The sequence below is a fragment of the Choloepus didactylus genome, chromosome 4 (assembly GCF_015220235.1).
Source record: "Choloepus didactylus isolate mChoDid1 chromosome 4, mChoDid1.pri, whole genome shotgun sequence".
NCBI classification, from domain to species: domain Eukaryota; kingdom Metazoa; phylum Chordata; class Mammalia; order Pilosa; family Megalonychidae; genus Choloepus; species Choloepus didactylus.
In genome coordinates this window covers 1,772,555-1,788,550 of record NC_051310.1, presented here as the reverse complement: position 1 = coordinate 1,788,550, position 15,996 = coordinate 1,772,555, and the positions used below count along the sequence as shown (strand labels likewise).

General features: G+C 58.1%; 1 protein-coding gene across 9 annotated transcripts in view; it reads left to right on the top strand.

The window, feature by feature from the left end:
* The first annotated feature begins 1,951 nt into the window (after nt 1–1,951).
* MTA1 (metastasis associated 1) overlaps nt 1,952–15,996 on the top strand; it is a 46,271-nt gene continuing 32,226 nt past the window's right edge. For all 9 annotated transcript variants that reach the window (XR_005216162.1, XM_037831665.1, XM_037831664.1 and 6 more), the window contains exon 1: nt 1,952–2,077. Coding sequence is in view for 8 of the 9 variants with exons in the window: in XM_037831665.1 (XP_037687593.1) it covers nt 2,050–2,077 (28 nt within the window). In the remaining variant the exon portion in view is untranslated. The remainder of the gene's footprint in view (nt 2,078–15,996) is intronic.

Here is a 15,996-nt window from a genome sequence, read left to right as displayed (position 1 = left end):
ACGACGGGAGCCAAGAAGCCCCAGAGGTTGCTATCACCGCCACCGCCACGGGCCACCTAGGGGGCATGGCCTGTCGGGACCTTGGTGCCAGACTTCCCTGCAAACCCATGAGAGAATAAATTGTTGCTTAAACTACCAGTGGCGTCTTATTCGTCACAGCAGCTCTGGCAAACCTGAGACCATATCCAATCCATGTTTTCATTTGTCTGGAGAGGAGAAAAGCTGTGTGGAAAAGAGCAGCTGGGCTCTGCCTGGTCTTCTGAGAGCTCATTCAATGTCCCTCCGCTTTTTGGGGGTGTGCCCTTTTACCTCTTGGGGACAGACTTGGAATCCAGATGACTTCTGAGTTACCGCAGACCTCTGCTTCCCTCGCAAGTCGACCTTAGCTGTCAGCTCTCCAGCAGCTGTGTCTACTCCTCCACCTCCCACTGGAGAAGGGAATGCACGGATCTCACCCCTCAGTCCACTTCCCTGTCGAGTGGGGGTGGGGTGAGGGCTCTGTTTTTGCTGGGGTGTCCCGTGAGAGCCCACTGTGCTCCAGCTTCTGGGACAGAGGCGGAGTCATCCTCTTGGACAAGGCATGCTGTGGCCGTGCTCCGTCCACGCCCGGCAGCTGCCCGCACGCTTTCTGCCGGTTCTGAGCCGTGTTCTGCTCAGGCTGTCGGGTTCGAATGTTGCAGCTTCGCTTTCCAGATGAGAAGGCTTGGCCATGGCGTTGAGGACAGGCCCACACGAGGGACGGGGACCAGCAGTTGTGCCTTCCCCCACTTTGAGGAGACTCGGTCCGTCTGTTCTCCCTTTCTCCTGCCTGGCACCCCTCTCTCTCCACTCCCTTCTGACCGTGCCCCTTGCATCCAAAGGCTGTGTCCCTGTCCGTCCCGCTCTGGCTCCCTGCTGCTGCCCTTCCCAGCCGAGCTTCTGGGAGAGTTGGGTGCCCTGGGTCCTCACCCCCCACCCCCTGGTTTGGCCCAGGTTAGCCCCCATCGAGCTCCCAGACAGCCAAGAAACCCGAGGGCCCTGCTTGGAGGGGCACTTTTATTGCCAGTTTGCTTAGTGGAATGCAGCATATGGCTCTGTCTTGGAGGCCCTTCCTGGCTTCCCCAGCCCGCTCTGGCCTCCTCCTGGGGCATCTGGCCTCGTCTGCACCACTCCTTCCCAAACCTCTGCAGACCCCATCTGCCTCTGGATGTCCCACACGTGTCCCACAGGGATGCCCCCCAGAGGCCACACCCCACCCTGTTGCTCAAACCGGCCACCTGGGAGCCATCCCGGGCCTCTCCTTCTCCTCCCTGCCTCCCCCCCCATCTCCGTCCTGCTCCAAACCATAACTCAGACCTGTCCACAACGGTCCACCTCAGCCACCACCTTGCCCCTCACGCTAGCTGCGGGCATCTGGGCCACTGGCCGTGTCCCCTCCATGTGGCTACTGGTCTCCACTCTTAAAGCAAATCAACAAATGAGCACAAACGGACAAGAAGACTGTTACGAACCCTGACAAGGGCTGGGAAGGAAAATGAGGGGCGCCTCATTGTGGACCCCAGACAGGGGCCGCTGTCTTGGCCTTGGACTCCCCACCTTGCCTGCTCGCTGAGCCTCGCCCCTGCCCCAGCACCCCCGGCCCTGCACCGTGGAGGCCTGGGGTCCCCCGGCTCAGGAGCAGTGCGCGCGGGGACCCTGGCCCTGCTGACGACCACCGCACGCCTCCCCGGGCCGGTGCCAGCTGCCCCCGCTCCCCGTTTCCTCTGCACCCCCGGAGCCGGGCCCCGGAGGAGAGCGGACAGGCGCGGGCGGGCCGGGGGCGTCCAGAGGCGGCGCGGGGGCGGGGCGGGCCGGGGCCGGGGTCGGGGAGCGGCGCGCGCGGGGGGCGGCGGCGCCCGAGGCTCCTCCTCTTCCTCTCCCGCCCGCCGCGGCCTCCCGTCCCCGCGCGGCCCCTTTAAACCGCCCGCCGCGCCCCCGCCCGCGCCCGCGCGAGCGCCTCCATTTTCCAGGCCCGCGCCGCGCCCGAGCGCGCCCTGCCCGGCCGGCCCCGCCGCCGCCGCCGGCCCGGACATGGCGGCCAACATGTACAGGGTCGGAGGTAAGGCCGCCCCCGCCGGCCCCCATCCGCCAGCGCCGCGGGCGGGCCGCGAAGCCGAAGCCGAAAGGCCGCCGCCCGGGCCCCGAACCCGGCCCCGAACCCGGCCCCGCCGCCCCCAGCCCCGGCGCCCCCAGCCCCGGCCCCGGCCCCGGCCCCGAACCCGAACCCGGCCCCGACCCGCCGCCCCCAGCCCCGGCGCCCCCAGCCCCAGCCCCGGCCGCGAACCCGGCCCCGACCCGCCGCCCCCAGCCCCGGCCGCGAACCCGGCCCCGACCCGCCGCCCCCAGCCCCGAACCCGAACCCGGCCCCGACCCGCCGCCCCCAGCCCCGGCGCCCCCAGCCCCAGCCCCGGCCGCGAAACCCGGCCCCGACCCGCCGCCCCCAGCCCCGGCCGCGAACCCGGCCCCGACCCGCCGCCCCCAGCCCCGAACCCGAACCCGGCCCCCGACCCGCCGCCCCCAGCCCCGGCCCCGAACCCGGCCCCGACCCGCCGCCCCCAGCCCCGGCCCCGAACCCGGCCCCGTCGCCCCCAGCCCCGGCGCCCCCAGCCCCGAACCCGGCCCCGAACCTGCCGCCCCCAGCCCCGGCCGCGAACCCGACCCCGAACCCGGCCCCGAACCCGCCGCCCCGACCCGCCGCCCCCAGCCCCGAACCCGAACCCGGCCCCGTCGCCCCCACCCCCGGCCCCGAACCCCCCGCCCCCCCGCGTCGTCTCCCGCCCCTCCCCCACCGGCCCTCTGCGGCCCCAGCCCCATCCGGACCCCCCAGCGCCCCACTTCTCGGCCCCTCCCACCACCTCTGCGCCCCTCCCCCACTGGGGGCCCATCCCGCCGCCTGCCGGCCCCCCCACCTCTCTTTGCTGCACCCCTCTCTTTTTTGCCCCCTTCCCACTCCTCTCCTTTTATGAGCAGCTCGGGTTCCTCCGTCCCTCTCTGTCCCGACCCCCCACCCCGAAATGGCCCCAGTGGGTGGCAGCCGGGGAGCTGGGCACCCGGGAGGCGGGGGCTCTGCCCACCTGTTGGGGGCCCTGTGGGTGGCCCGTGGGCACAGTGGCCGGGAGGGGCTCGGACCTGCGGGAGGGGCCTGAGCCCCCAGCGTGGAGCACGTGGCCTGGAGAGGCCCTCGGAGAGGAGGGTTTCGGGGCTCCCTGGGGTGGCCGTCCCTGCCTGGCCGTGTGGGGTGGGCCTGTGGGAAGGTTACTAGAGTGGGTGCTCCTCTGGGAATGGAGCACCCCAACCCTCCAGGGCTGCCTCCTCTCAGTCCTCTCCCAAGTGGGGTCCTTGGCAGTGTGTGATCCCCTGATCACATCTTCAAGTCCCCCCACACTTTCCAGTGCTTCCCACTAACCTCAGTCCATCAGGGGCACGCTGCCTGGCCTGGGGAGAGGCAGGAGGGGCCCCCTCCGTGCCTGGGCCCCTTGGCTGGGATGTCTGGGGGCTGCCTCCTGGCCTGCACCCCAAGAAACCTCAGACCTTGGTCCCTGCCCTAGTTCGTGGGGGAGGGGGCCCAGAGGTGCTGTGCTGGTTTCTTGTGGGTTCTGGGGGGCCTCTCCACTCGGGGAGATAGTGGCCTTGCACCCCCCGCCACATGTGCCTCCCCCTGTGGTGTCGGCTCCTCCCTGGGACTTCCACTCACTCCCCCTCCCGGGGGTCTGTGCCCCTTCCTTCGGGGCCTGCCAGCACATTGGCCTTGGGTTGGGGGGTGTCACAGCAAGAAGCGGGGACCCCTGTTCCTCCTCTCCAAAGCCCTGCTCTTCAGGGAGCCCCTATGTCCAGTGTATCCCCATGGCCTCGCCGCCCCCACAGTCACTCCGACCCCTGGGTACCTTGGGGTGCAGCGTCCCATCATGTGTTGCTTCTGGAATGGGGTGCAGTCTGCTGGGCACCTGCTAAACCCCCCCGCCCAACCTGTGAGACCGTCGGGTGGAGTGAGGCTGCGTAGGAAGTGCTGGACCCCGGCCCCTCACCCGGCCTCAGTCAGCACCTTTGCTCCTTGCCAGGCCCCAGTGTACGCGGCACCTGCAGGTGGGAGGTGGGGGGCTGGGGGGCGGGGCCTGTGAGGGACGGGCCGTGAGGGACCCCCTGCACCACCGAGGCCCCCCGACATGTCCTGAGGCCGACTCCTTCCTGTGCCCCCACTGTCTCTGTCCTTGGCAGGCCCTTTCTGCATACATGGCCCCCTGGGGCCCCCTGCCCATCTCCCTGACTCCGCCTCCAGCCTGCCCGCCACCCCCAGCTCTCTGCCCCCGAGGCCACGCCTCTTGCGGGGTCATGCCCTCCCATGCTCAGGGCCTGCTGTTGAAGGGCCCCCGGCCCCCGGGAGCCTGCTGCCAGGTGGGGGAGGCATCCACTCGGCCTCCTCTTGGCCTCGGTTACTAGACAGGGTCCAGGGATGGGCTGCTGCTCCGGGGGTGGGGGCCCACCTGGCTCGTGTCTCCCACAGTGTCCAGGCTGGTCCCCTGGGTTTTCGGGCCGGCCTGCCCACACACTTCCCGGGGCCTCGGCCTCAGTTTCCCTGCAGTGCAGACAGGGCTCTTTGCCCCTCTGGCCTCCCAGGTCCTCTCAGCCTCTGGCCTTCGCCCTGTCCTGGCGCAGGGACCCCAGCTTGGACCCGCCTGAGAGATGGACGGGCCCGGCCGTGCTGGCAGGAGCCACGCGGGAACTGCGCAGCCGGTGACGCTGCCTCTCAGGGCTCCTGCCCACCCCTGCTTCCTGCTCCCCAGCCCCCCTGGCCCCAGCCGCTGTCCCACTTTCTGGGGCCCAGGCTCAGGTGACTGGATGGCACCGTGGGTGCCAGTAGCTGGCTTTGGGACACAGAGCTGGGCAGCTTGCACCCCCACAGTCAGTGTTCAAGCGCTCAGTGCTGGCTGAGGTGGTCGGGGCTTGTCTGGGTTCTTTGTGATTGAGAGATATGGAGAAGTTAGCTTTCGTCTTGGTGAGGGGTGCCGCCAGGGCAGACAACTCCCCGGCCCCAGCCTGGAGGTGGGCTGCGCTGGGGGTGCCAGTGGGGGTCGACCAGGTGCCCGCAGCGTCCAGCCCCGCTCGGCACATGGTGCCCGGGTGTGATGTGCAGTTTCTGCCCTGACACCGCCACGTCTGGCCCTGTGGAGGAGCACGCTCTGCCCTCCTGGTTTCTGCCCCAGAACCCAGCAGCACCTCCCAGTTTACAGTGCACCCCATACTGCGTGCTAGGGAAGGGGCGTCTGTGGACGGTCGGGCCCACAGCCCAGGGCTGCCTGGTGCTCTGGGATGCTGGGAGGATGTGCCCCTTTGCTGCACCTTGCTCGGGGCTCCTGGGCAGCCCTGCCTGGCCAAGGAGCAGCCGGCAGGGCCCCAGCCTGGGAGTGGCTCACTCCCTTGCAGAGTTGCCAGATTTAGCAAACGAAATACAGGGCATCTGGGTCACTGCAATTCAGATCGACGGTGAATTTTTTTTTAGTGTAAGTACGTCCTGAATACTGCTTGGGATATACTTATGCCCAGTAGTGACTCGTTGTGGATCTGGAATGCGCAGTTCCCCGGGCTTCTTGTCACACCTGGCAGCCCTTCTCCCAGGTGTCCGGGGGTCTGGGTGGGGCGAGGGCGAGGCAGCCAGCGTGGTGCCAGCCGAGCGGCGGTGAAGCGAGGCAGCAGGCAGGAGCAGGGCCGCAGGGACCGGGCCACGGAGAGGCCTTCTGTCGGGCAGCCTGCAGGTGCGGGTAGGGCCTGCCCCGGGAGGTTGAAGCCTGTTCTCTCCAAATTTAATACAGAGATGGGAGATGACATTTCAGAAAGGGAGGAAAGCAGAACCACCACTGTGGGCACCCTGCAGCTCGGCCGCTAGCGTCTGACGGCCTCTCTTCAGTTAGCACGCTGCAGCCATCTCTCATCACGTTTGTTCTCTTTCATTGCTAGAAGTTTCCCGTTCTTCCATTCTTTTGGTTTGGTTTTGCTTTTTTTTTTTTTTTTTTTTGGTACTTTTAAAAGATTCCAGAAAAAACCTGAACTACCCCGGGATGAGGCCGCAGGTCTGTCCCACGCGTGTTTCTTTCTGGAGCGCTTGAGGCCGTGCGCACCATCAGCTTTGTGTTCTGCTCTTTTCATTTACCTTGCAAGCGTTTTGTTTCGTCAGAAATGCTTCTTTCACGTGTTTCAGTTTTTTAAGTTAATATGTTTCGGACTTGGCGAGACGCGGTCAGCCCCTCGCGGCCACGCTGCGTGGGGCCGGCGACTCTTGGACGCGCTGGGCCGAGCACTCAGCCCGTCAGCTTTTTCCCGTCCTTACCGATTTTGTAATGGTGAAATCCACATAATATGAAGTTTGCCATTTCACCCGTTCTGAAGTGATGAGTTCAGCAGCGTTTTGTACCTTGGTGGTGTCGTGCTGCTGTTGTCACCCCCGGCTCTGGAGACCCCCACCTGCTTCCCGCCTCTCTGGGCTTGTCTGACTTGGCCGGAGCGGTGGGAAGCTGTGGGCTCGCCCCGGGGCTGGGAGGCTGCCCCCGGCCGCGCTGGAGGCCCCTTGGCTCGCACCCCGGCTTCCGCTGGCCCGGGGCCTGTCCTCGCTTCCCTCGGGGTTCCACCTGGAGCGCAGCCGCCGGCCCAGCAGGTCCCGTCCCCGGGTTCGCGCCCCAGGGAGGTGGCCGAGTGGGGCCGTGGTGGAGCCTCGAGCTCCGTCTGCGCCGCGTGGACCAGAACCTCGGTCCTTTCAGGGCTGACGCCGTTCCCTGGTGAGGTGGGACCCGCTTGTTCGTCGTTTGTTGGTTGGCGAGTGTGAAAGTGGCAGCTGGGTCCCTGTTGGCGCCCCTTTGGGGGGGGTGGGCCGCGTGAGGGTGCCAGGTTTGGCCATTTTTTGTTTTTGTTTTTAGAAATACGTGCGCTATTTATTTTCCTGGGCCGTCTGGAAGTGGGCTGCATGCATCATGCCACCTTCTCCCCAGTCCTGCTGCGGGAGTTGAGTAACGCTTGGCCGCCACGGTGCACTTTTCGGCTGAGGACCCCTGGCTTGGGTGTTGCACTCCAGTCCACGGCGTGGGGCGCTCGGGCTGGGGCCCCCTTCGTGCCTGCGCTGGCCTCCGCCTCTCTTTGGGAAATTGGTCTAAGATCTATCCACTGGAGTCAGTTTTGGTAAATCGTACTTTCCAAAGAAATGGTCTGTGTCATGTAGTGAGTTTTTTGAAATTCATTTGCATAATTCTCTTCATTTGCTGAGAAGTGTCTTTATGAGTTTATTTCCTGTGTATTGGTAGTTACTGCTCACTGTCGTGTCTTACGTTATCCATTTGTGCTCCCTCCTTTTTAACTTAGTTCTGTTAGGTAAATGGTTTGCTGCTTTTTAAAATTTTATCCAGGAACCAGAACTTAATTTATTAATTTGATCTGTTTTTTTTTTTTTTTCCTGTTATCTGTCTACATTTAACTTTTGAGGACCAACCAAACCGTCCACCGCCACCAACGCGGCCTCCACTCGCTGTCCTCCATCTTTTGGATTCTGGCCGGCCCAGCGGCTGTGACGTGGTATCCCGTGGTGGTTTGACGTGCCTTTCCCTTCTCGTGGGCTTATTGGCTGTTCGTTTATCTGTGGAGAAATGTCGAAGTCCTTTGTCCAGTTTTTAACTGCGTTGTTTGCTTTTTTGTTGTTGAGTTGTACAAATCCTTTCTGTAATCTGGATAATGGCCTCTTATCAGGTAAACGATTTGCAGATATTTTCTCCCGTTCTGTACATTGTGTCTGCTCTTCTCCTAGCGTCCTTTGATGCACAGAGGTTTTCAGTGCTGATGAAGTCCTATTTATCGGTTTGGTCTTTCTTTGCCTCTGCGTTGCGTGTCATGCTTAAGAAACCTCTGCCAAACCCAAGGTCGTGAGGTGTAGTTGGCTCTTCTCGCTAAGCAGTGCTGCTGCCCCCACCCCAAGCCCCCGGAGCCCCCGTTCTTTTTTCCAGCCAAGGGTCCCAACTGTGCATCTGCTCCCCAGCTCGGTGGGTGTCTGGGTTGTGTCCATCTTTGCTGTGTCCGTGCCTGTCTGGACGTGTGCAGCCACCGACACGTCCCTGCGCGTGGCCTGTGGGCTGAGGGTGTGGGCAGTGGAGCGACTGGCATTGGGGCCCTTGACCACCACTGTGCAGCTTCTGCGTGGCGCCCTGTGCTGACTTCGGGTTTTTTTAAACGCTCCCCTTGGGGTGCTCCCCGAGTTCTGGTCCTCCAGGCATGGTGGGGGGTCTGGGTTCTGAGAGCTTGGCCGGCTCCCAGGTAGGGGCAGGGGCTGTGGGTGCTGCCCCTCAACAGAGCAGGGTCTGCTTTTGGGCTGCTGTATTTTTTTTTGTGAGCAAAATTTGGCCGTTAAAATCTTGGATTGAAAAGAAGGCACTGTTGCCCAGGGATCCAGGGAGGCCAGTGGCTGCGGAGCTGCTCTACTCCCGTCCCGCCTGCCACTGGGGCACAGCCTCGAGCCGTCCCCGAGCAGTGTCCCCTGTGCGTGGGGTCCACGGCGGCCGCAAGCAGGCCGAGTCTTTCTCGTGCCCCCGTCAGGCCCCCTGCACAGACGGACGGACGGACGGATGGACCGACAGGAGGCGCTGGCCCCTGAGCCTGGCTCACCGGGGAGGAGCTGAGAATACGGAAGATTCGGGGTGTTGGGGTGCAGCCCCGCTGCCCTCAGACACAATTGAGGTGGTACAGCCGCAGCCCCTCACCCTCTGTCCCTGGGGCTGTCCCCCCACGGGGGCTCCACGGTGGTCCCCGACATGCCGCACTGGGGCTGGCTACACAGTGATCTCCACGGGGTCCGGGGTTGGGGGGGCCCTGCTTGTGGGGGGCTGCCCCACGGCCACCCATCTCGCCCGTGGCCCAGCCTTTTTGGCTTCCGCTCCCTGCCTGTACCCTGGGGACCCGCATCACGTGGCGCTTTCTCGTCCTGTCACTGCCCTAGTGCGGGGCTGTTGCAGAGCTCCCTCCGCAGCACGTCTCGGCCTCACTGGCTCCCACGGCCGGGCGCTGTCCCACCAGGTGCTCCCACTGCCCCCCACTGCCGTGGCCCTCGGTCGTGGCCCCTGGTGACGTGGCCCCCGCGGGTGGGCCCCAGGCAGGGCGGTGGAGGCCGCGCCACAGGGCTGGCCCCAGGTGGCCCTCACATGGGGGGATTGTGCGTTGACTGAGGTTTGAGCGGGTCCTGGGGTGCGCCCCCCGTGTGACCCCTTTCCTCCCAGCCCCCCGCAGTGAATCTAAGTCCCGTTTCCGGAAACCCGGCGGCTGCGGGCAGCTCCTGCTCCCAGTTTTGCCTTTTCCAGAACGTCGAGTCCCGGAATCCCCGGCAGGTCCCCCTCGGCCCCTGGTCCCCTGTCCGCCTGCCTTGCTGTGGCCCCCCGGGCGCGGCTGTCAGCCGGGGTGACTGCGTGACGCCGCGGCAAACGTATGCGCTCAGGTTTTTTTCCTTAAGGACTTGTGTTTTCGTTTCTCTTGGGTAAAAATACCCAGTATTGGGATTGCTGGGTTGGATGGTGAGTGTATGTTTAACTTTATGAGAAAATCGTCTCCAGAGTGGCTGTACCGTTTCGAATTCCCACCAGTAATGAATGAGGGTCAGTTACTGTATCCTAAGCAGCACATTATATTGCAAGTTTTTTGTTTTTGATTTTTTGTTTTTGCTTTTGTTTTTTGTTTTTGATTTTTAGGTGTGTGGACTTCTCGTTTGGGTTTTAATTTGCCTTTCTCTAATGACAAAATGATGTTGAGCATCTGTCTTGTGTCTCTTTGGGTGAGACACCTGCTCAAATCTCTTGCCCACCTAAAGAATTGAGTTATTTGCTTATTTTTGAGTTACAAGAGTTCTGTTTTGGTTTGCAGTGCTTTATCAGATATGTGTTCTGTAGTTTTTTCTCTGTGGCTTGTCTTTTCATAACAGTGATTTTTGAAGAGCAGAAGTTTTAGTTTCTATGAAATCCAATTTATCCATGTTTTTCTTTTATAACTTGCATTTTGTGTGTTTAGGAAATCTGGCTAAGCCAAGGTGAAAAGGATTTCTCCTGTTTTACTTTGGAAGTAAGTTTTGGGTTTTCCTTTAAGTTTACGATCCATTTCAAGTTAATTTTTGTGCAGAGTCCATTTTGTTTCTTTGCGTGTGCGTGTCCAGCTGTCCTGGTGCTGTCCTGTCCCTGTGGGGCTGCCCGGGTTGGAACCAGGTCGTGGCATCTTGCTGGGCCTGCCCCCTGCCCCTGCCCCCTGCCCCAGCCCCTGCCCTGCACGTCTGGGCGTCTGTGCTTTGGCCAGTGCGGTTACAATAGGTCTCCCAGTTGGTTGGTTTTCAGGGTGGTTTTGGCTGCTCTCGTTTCTCGGTTTCCCACGTACATTTTGGAGTCGGCTTACCAGTTTCCACAGCTGAGGGGAGAATCGATCTCTCAGCGAGTGGTGAAGTGTGGCCCCTGCCTGTTTCTGTGTGACTCGGGAGCTAAGAGTGGCGTTTACGTTTGAAATGGTTGAGAAAAAGATCAACAGAAGAGTCCTGCTTTACTCCACGTGCAGGTCTGTGGCATCCCGGTCCCAGCGTCCGTAACTGAAGTTTTGTGGGACGCAGCCGCATAGGCGTTCGTGTCCTCTCTCTGCCCTGCGACGTGTCCCGCACCCTGAAAGTTACGTATTTGTTCTTGCCAGTGCACACCCATCACGCAAAAAACAAGAAAAGCAGAGAAAGGGGAGGGCTTTGTGCTGTGCTCTGAAGGCCTGGTGGGTGTTACTGGATACGTGGTAGAGCGTCGTTTCTTGTCCGTCGACATGAGAGCTGCGCTCACAGGGTACAGGGACCCTGCCCGGCAAGGTATTTCCAGCTTGTGGGAAGTTAACGGTAAGAAAGGCTAGAAAATCTAAAACGGAATGTCTCAGCACGGCCGAATTTCCTCTCAAAAACAGAAAATGAAGTAAGGCCGCAGGGCGAGTCTCTGAGTGCCTCTCGTTACCGTTGGAGGTGTTTGCATCACGTGTGACCGTGGGGCCCACGGAGCTGCCCCCGGAAATCAGCTTGTTGGGGATGATGAGCCTCCGAGGGCGAACGGGTGCCCCGAGAGCCGAGAGGTCGATCAGGAAGCAGAGCGGACGGGTCCGAGGGCCTCCCGGTTCTCCGCTCCCCCGGCAGCCCCTCCAAGGTGCCGTCCCGAGTTTGCCTCCGAGGGGCCTGCCTGCAGCCCCTGCAGGTGAGAAGGGGCTCGGAAGTGCTGGGGGTGGAACTCCCGACGACCCGAAGTGGCATCTCCGCGTGTGTGCCCGCGGGTGTCGGCCACGCAACGCCGAAGGGGCAGCAGCCCGCGTTGCTGTCCTGGACTTCACCGTGACCAGTTCTGAGGACTTTTGTCAGAAACGGGGACTGACTATTTTGACTTGCCTCGCCATGGATAGTCTGACTGTGATGTTTTGAACCCAGCACTGAAATCTAAACCCCCCAGAATGAGAACTACCCTCGCCACCATCTCCCAACACTGAATGGCTGTGGGGATTACCTTTTGCTGCACACTCGCCAAGTTCCTTAATGAGTCAGTCCTGGAACGCCAAGACAAACCAGAGCTTATGGGCAAGACAGGTAATGTGGTAGAGGCATTTTGAAGACAGCTAATGTTGTTTGAATCCCAGGAAACGTTATGGGGCTTCCCTGTCAGAGGTTTAAAACGAGAAGCACGATCTCGTTCCCCGACTGGTCTGCAGTGGGTGTGTGTTCTGAGCTCTAAACTGCAGTTCCAGCGGTGTTCGTGATTTTTTTAATTTGATGCAAGTACAGAGGAAATTTCTGTGTTTTAAAGTCCATTCAGCTGCCCTCGAGGGCTTCCGCCGAATCTTCTCTTGGAAGCGACTGGTCTGCAGTGTAATGAAGTCCTGGAGCTCAGGGGTCCCCAAGACCCCCCTCAGGTTCAGTCATTTGTTAGAAGAACTTAGAGAACTCAGTAGAGCTGCTGTACTCAGGGTGCTAGTTCACCACAGAGAAAAAGTACAGACTAGAATCTGCGGAGGGGAGAAGTCCATGGAGTCGGGGGCCTCAGGGGCAGGCGCACAGGGCGTGGCCCCCCGGGGACGCCCACCCGGGCCTGGGGGTCGTCGCCCGGCTGTGGTCGGCTGCCTTCCCCGCGACCTCGGCGCCGGGGACCCTGGCAGGCAGATGAGGCGGCTCGGGCCGTGCCTTTAGGGCTGACCTCCAGGAGCAGGCCGCCCTCCCTCGGGACGCTTGGGGCGTGGGCCCCCAGAGCAGCTGGCGTGGCCCGCCCTGCCCGTGGCCGGAAGGAGGGTGCCCGGAGGAGGCGCGCGAGTTCTCTGAGCAGGGGCGTGGGCGGACGGACGCACGCGAGCCCGGCAGGAGCGCCCCGAAGTGATTTGAGGACAGGGAACAGCAGGTGAGCAACCTGTTACTGCCCAGCGGAGAACTCGGCTTTTCTCATTAGTAGACCCGTGTTATGCAAAATTGTAGGCAATCATTTTATTTTTAATTTCATCTGTAAAAAACCCATGGAAATGTGTTTCCCCTCTTGTCATGTTCGTGCTTATGTAAATCCCTCCTTTAGCCTCTTGGCCCACAAAGCCAGAAGTGTTTACCACATGGGCCTTTAAAGGAAAAACCGCAGACCTGCGTTGGCATCCACGAATACCCTATACATCAGCTCGTGCTCAGGTCTCCATGGGTGTCCCTCGCCAGTGCTTCCAGGCTTTCTGCACTCAGGGCTTGGCGGATATTTGATAGGTATACACTAAAGTGTTAATGTTGCTCAATGCTATTGTAAAACATACTTTTTAAAAGTTCAACTTTCAAGTATCAATTAGTAGAATATAGATGCACAATTAACTTGTATATATTGACTTTTGTATCCTATAAGCTTCTTAACTTTTTTATTGTGGTGAAATATACACAACATAAAATTTCCCCTTTAAACAAATTTTTTTTTATTAGAGCAGTTTAGGGTTTACAGACAAATCATGCGGGAAGGACAGTTTCTATTTGTGCCCCACTATCCCCTGATCCCTACCACCAGTTAGTATTCGTGTGCTACCTTTGTTATAATTATACTATTAACTATAGTCCACAGTTTGTATTAAGGTTCACTTTATGTGTTGTACAATTCTATGTTGTTTTTTTTCCTAAGTTTTTATTCTGGTAACCTGTATACACCCCGAGACTTCCCATTCTGTCCTTGTGCAGCTGTACAATTTGGTGGGGTTTATTACATTTACAGTGTGTGCTGCCATCACCACCACCAGGACTGAGACTTTCCCACCCCCCCAGACAGGAGCTCGGTCCCGATGAGCTCCTGGAACCCGAGCCCATGGCCGATTCGTTCACGGGAGGTCACACAGTCTTCGTCTGCTGCGTCTGGCTTACCTCGCTCAGTGTGTTCAGGGTTTGTCTGTGTTGTTTCGGGGCTTCATCCTTTTTCCAGCTGAGTAAGATTCCGTTGCACAGGGTACCTCGGACATGCAGGGGGCTCGGTTCCATTCCACCGTGGTAAAGCGCGTGTCAGGAGTTTTTTGGTTTCTCAGGGCACGTAAAAGTTAGGTTTACCCTATACTGTAGTCTGTGAAGTGTACATTATCGTTATGCCTTTAAGAACAATGATGTGACACAGAAACAGGAAGTGAGCACCTGCTCTTCTAAAAATGACACCGATGGACTTGCTCAATGCAGGGTTGCCACAAACCCTCAGGTTGTGAAAAACGCGGGATCCCTGAAGTGCACCCAAACGAGCATGCCTGTGTGTCTCGACCAGGTTTCGTTTCGTTCCTACATTCCGTGGTTGGTGGACCCTGGGCTGCCTCCCTCTGGCAGGTGCTCAGTGCCGCCACGAACGTCGGTGTGCAAACATCTGTGCAAGTCCCTGCTCGCAGTTCTTTGGGGATACGCCTAGAGGTGGGGTTGTCAGGCCTACGATCATTCCCTCCTTAGCTTTCCGAGGAAACACCGAAGTGTTTTCGGCAGGAGCTGCTCAGCTTACCTTCCCACCACAAGCAGGACAGCCCCCGCTCCTCCACAGCTTTGCCATCCTGGTGGGTGTGAAGTGGTACCTCATTGTGGTTTTGATTTGCATTTCCCTAGTGACTAACGATGTGCAACATATTTTCTTGTACTTACTGGCTATTTATCTTGTTTGGGGAAATGATTATTCAAGTCCTTTGCCCATTCTAAAATTAGATTTGTCTTTTTGTGCAGTATAGGAGAACATTCATATATTCTGGATGTAAAGCCCTTAGATAAATGGTTTCCAACTATTTTCTCTCATTCTTAGGTTGTTTTTTCGCTTTCTTGATAATGTCCATTGATGTACAAACTTTATGATTTTGATGACCAATTTATTTTTTTCTTTTGTTCTTGTTCTTTTGGTGTAAACCCTAAAAATCCTTTGCCTAATACAAGATCCTGAAGATATTTCCATATGTATTCTTGTCAGAATTACAGTGAATTTTGAATTGGTTTTTGTACATGGTGAGAGGGGGGTGGTCCACAGTTGTTATTTTGCATGCAGATCTCCTGTTGTCCCAGCACTGTTTGTTGAAGAGACCATTTTTCCCCCCATTGAGTGGCATTCTTGTTGAAAATCAGCTGGCTGCAGATGTGTGGATTTACCTCTGGACTCAGTTGGTCTGTGTGCTGTTTTGGATGTATTATGTCCCCCAAAATGCCATTATCTTTGATGCAGTTTTGTGTGGGCAGGAAACGTATTGGTGTTCATTGGGCTGGAGACTTCTGATTGGATGTTTCCATGGAGATGTGATCACTCAACTGTGGGCGAGATCTTTCATGGGATAATTTCCATGGAGGGTGACCCCACCCATTCAGCGTGGGCCTTGATTGGTTCACTGGAGCCCTATATAAGCTCATACAGAAGGAGCGAGCTTGCTACAGCCAAGAGGGACACTTTGAAGAACACACAGGAGCTGTGAGAGGAGCTGCAGCTTACAGAGACATTTTGGAGAAGGCCTTTGATAGCAAACTTTTGCTCCAGAGAAGCTAAAGAGAGGACAAATGCCCCAAGAGCAACTGAGTAACATTTTGGAGAGAAGCTGAAGCCTAGAGAGGAATGTCCTGGGAGAAAGCCATTTTGAAACCAGAACTTTGGAGCAGACACCAGCCACGTGCCTTACCATCTAACAGAGGTTTTCCGGACACCATTGGCCATTCTCCAGCGAAGGTACCCGATTGCTGATGTGTCACCTTGGACACTTTATGGCCTTAAGACTGTAACTGTGTAACCAAATAAACCCCCTTTTATAAAAGCCAATCCATCTCTGGTGTTTTGCTTCCTGGCAGCATTAGCAAACTAGAACAGTCTGTATGTCTGGCCTGTGCCAGGACCACACTGTTTTGATTACTGCAGCTTTGTAGAGAAGTTTTGAAATCAGGAAATGGGAGTTCTCCAAGATTGTTCTTTTTCAAGATTGTTTTGGCCCTTCAGGGTCCCTTGCAATTCCATATTAATTTGAGGATCAGTGTTTCCATTTCTGTAAAAAAAAAGGCTGCTGGAATTTTGATAGGGATGGCTTTAGGCAGTCGTGACATCTTAATATTAAGCCTTCCAGTCCATGAACGCGGGATGTCTTTCCGTTTGTTTAGGTCTTCTTTGGTTTCAGCAATGCTTTGTAGTTTCCAGTGCTCAGGTCTTTCACCTGCTTGGTTAGATTTATTCCGAGGTATTTCATTCTTTTAGATGCTATTGTAAGTTGAATTTTCTCTTGATTTACTTTTCAGATTGTTGATTACTCGTGTATAGGGACCCAGCTGACTTTGCTGTGTTTATATGGTGTCCTGTGACATTGCTGAATTCGTTCCTTAGTTGTAATAGCTTGTGTGTTCTTTAAGATTTTCCATGTATAGGTTCATGTCGTCTGTAAACAGGGATAGTTTGACTTCTTCCTTTCCAGTCTAGATGCCTTTATTTCTTTATCTTGCCTGATTGCTCTGGCTAGAACCCCAGTACAATG